Source organism: Cynoglossus semilaevis, chromosome 17, assembly GCF_000523025.1.
Source record: "Cynoglossus semilaevis isolate Cse_v1.0 chromosome 17, Cse_v1.0, whole genome shotgun sequence".
Classification (NCBI taxonomy): Eukaryota; Metazoa; Chordata; class Actinopteri; order Pleuronectiformes; family Cynoglossidae; genus Cynoglossus; species Cynoglossus semilaevis.
The window spans coordinates 15,481,406-15,484,036 of NC_024323.1; the positions used below are offsets into that span (position 1 = coordinate 15,481,406).

Below are 2,631 nucleotides of genomic sequence, written 5' to 3' on the forward strand. Positions count from 1 at the left end.
AGCCTTTTCTTTGGGGGGATGGGGTTTCTAAAAGGAAAAAAAAGAAAAAAAAAAAAAAAAAAATAGATGACCTAATAATCTTATATATTATCAATGTGCCTCTGATCTGCCCAACCGCCCTGGTTACCTTTGGGAACGTCTTTGTTCCCCAGGGGGCAGATGATTTTCCTGATGCAGTATTCTGAGCGGATGCCATACGGCCCCACGTCTCTGCGTTTGATAATCTCTGTAGTAATGATGTCCGTCTCTGTAGTTTCTTTACCACATGTCAGAACAGCATGGTTATCTAGTGGCAGAGCCCAATGGTGACAGTGAAATTATGGGATGTATGCAACTGTAATCAGCTCCGGACCTCACCTTTCCGAGTCGTACCAACGGTGGATGATGGTTTTACAGCCATGTCGTCCCACCTCAGGGAGGCCCACAGCAGCCTCAACATGAGGCTGACCCCTGCTAGAGATCGCACAGTCTGGAGACGGTACCTGAAGGCAGCACCAACAGAGACAACAGGCACCACATCCTAGTTAAGTTGAAATAAACTGAAGAGTTTGATCTCAAACAAAGTCCGCTTAAACCAGGGTTTCACTGACAGAGGAGCACAGACTGGGGAGCACAGTGACAGTGGGAGGAGGGGGAGAAACACTGTGACAGACACTGAAGGTGTCATTTCTAAATATGACACTAACCTCCAGGTGATTCCAAACGTGGGTCGAGGTGATGGGTATGGCCAAATGTCCAGGGCAGGTTTGGCATTGTAGTTAAAGATGGGCACCTCCCTGATGCCTGCCCTCCTGGCCATCCTCTTCAGGTCATCATTAGGAAGGACAAAGATGCTCTTCTTGCTGCTCTTGGTGACAAATTTGCGGTAGGAAGGCAGAGCGGTGCCCGAGCGTGCCTTCTTGGACTTGGAGAACCTCAGAAGGCTGACTCTGTCCCTGGTGGAGGACTCCTTACTGATGGCGTTGGACGTGCTGCTCTTGTTGTCAGTACTGCGAGTGCTTGTCTTCTGACAGACACGTGGTGCTGCTGCTGTTGTTGTTGTTGTTGTTGTTGTTGTTGTTGTGCTGCTCTGAATGTTGGTGACACAGCTGTCAGGTGTTGGCTGGTGTTGACCTTCAGCTACAAGTGTGTTAGTGTTGATGGAGGTTTTCACACACACAGGGAGAAGATCAGCAGATAAGGTTTCCTTCTTGTCCTTGGTCTCAGTCTTATCCACAGCCTCATCTCTATGGGTCACATGGTTCTCCAGCTTAGGGACCTTCAGAGGAGGTGGATAACATTCACCTCCATTTAACAGAGACTTCACGCCCCCCCTGTTCTCACCCTGGAGTGGACTGTGAGGGTCTGACTGGTTGTTGGTTTCTCCATTGACCTTTGTTTCTTGTTGCCCCACGCTTTCTGCACCACCCACTTTACTATCCTGCTCCATCTCTTCATGGCCACGTTTTCTGCTATTTTCTGGAACTAACTCTGGCTTCTGTGTTTTGTCGTTAAGGTCCAGGGTCTGTGAAACACAACTTATTTTGCCGTTGGACTCAGGGCTGGTTAAGGATTCTCCATTCACCTCCTTATGGGCTCCTCCTCCACCTGGTAGGTTTGCCTCCTTCTTGCTGTCAGCTGGTGCTGTAGCCTCAGCTTTGACATTTGAACTCTCCGTTTTTGCCTCCTGCTCAAAGTCCAGCTTTTTAACCACACAGTCTTTAAAACTATGTTCCTTCACCTCAGCTTTAATGCTACAGAGGGCCACAGCTGGCCCTTCAGTCTTCATCTTTGCAGCTGCCAGTTTTGACTGAAGTAGCGCCTGTCTCATCCTCTCTAGCCTCTGCTTTTCCTCCAGGGTGAACTGCTTCACCCGCCGCTCCAGGAGTCCGTCCAGTTTAGAAGGCTTAACCTTCTTCTTGTAGGCTGTCCTCAGCTGGAAGCCCTGGCTTACGTTGACCACATCACTGAAGAGATGTGACACTGCACTTTCCTCCGTCTTTGCCTGAACTGCAGCCTGGCTTGATTCTTCTGTCACTGGCTCTTCAGCGGAGGGGGTGGAGTCTTTCTGCTCATTTTTTGCTGCAACAAAAAGTGAAATCAGTGACAGTGGAGGGACAAATGTGACAGGTTGGACAATTCATTTTAGCCATTTTAGTTCAAAGTGACCTTTCACCTTCATCATCACACGTAGCTGCGGTTTGGTGACAGGAGTCAACCTCCATTTCCTCCTGGGAGCCCTGAGGTCTGCAGTCATCTGATGATGAAAGCTCCTGAGCTGACTCACTCAGAGACACTCGTTCCTTGTCCTCGTCCACTTGATTTCTCTTCTCAGTTTCCTCCAACTTTTTCTGTTTTTTTGTGCAAACTACTGTATTTTGCGTCCTTAATTTCGCTGCATAGGGGGAAAAAAACAAGAAAAAACACCAAAAACTCAGGGCCAAATTCAGCAGCAGTTACAGAAATCTGTAGCAAAAATGAATAAACAAACTGCTACCCTCCAGCTGTTGGCGGTAGTTGACGTTTGTGTTGCCTGGTAGCCGTGGGACAAAACGTGGAACGTGTGTTTTACTGACCCAACTCCAGCCTCCATATCCGGTCACTCTGTACTCCTCCCCCTTCTGCTTCCACACCTACAGGAGGGACAAAACA

General features: G+C 48.6%; 1 protein-coding gene across 1 annotated transcript in view; it reads right to left on the reverse strand.

Moving 5' to 3' along the window:
- Positions 1 to 2,631, reverse strand: part of bptf (bromodomain PHD finger transcription factor) — a 23,310-nt gene that overhangs the window by 12,661 nt on the left and 8,018 nt on the right. Inside the window, exons 11-15 of the mRNA XM_025064484.1 lie at positions 2,477 to 2,612; positions 2,156 to 2,374; positions 687 to 2,061; positions 358 to 482; positions 128 to 256 (exon numbers count right to left, since the gene is read on the reverse strand). Of these exons, the coding sequence (XP_024920252.1) occupies positions 128 to 256; positions 358 to 482; positions 687 to 2,061; positions 2,156 to 2,374; positions 2,477 to 2,612 (1,984 nt within the window). The remainder of the gene's footprint in view (positions 1 to 127; positions 257 to 357; positions 483 to 686; positions 2,062 to 2,155; positions 2,375 to 2,476; positions 2,613 to 2,631) is intronic.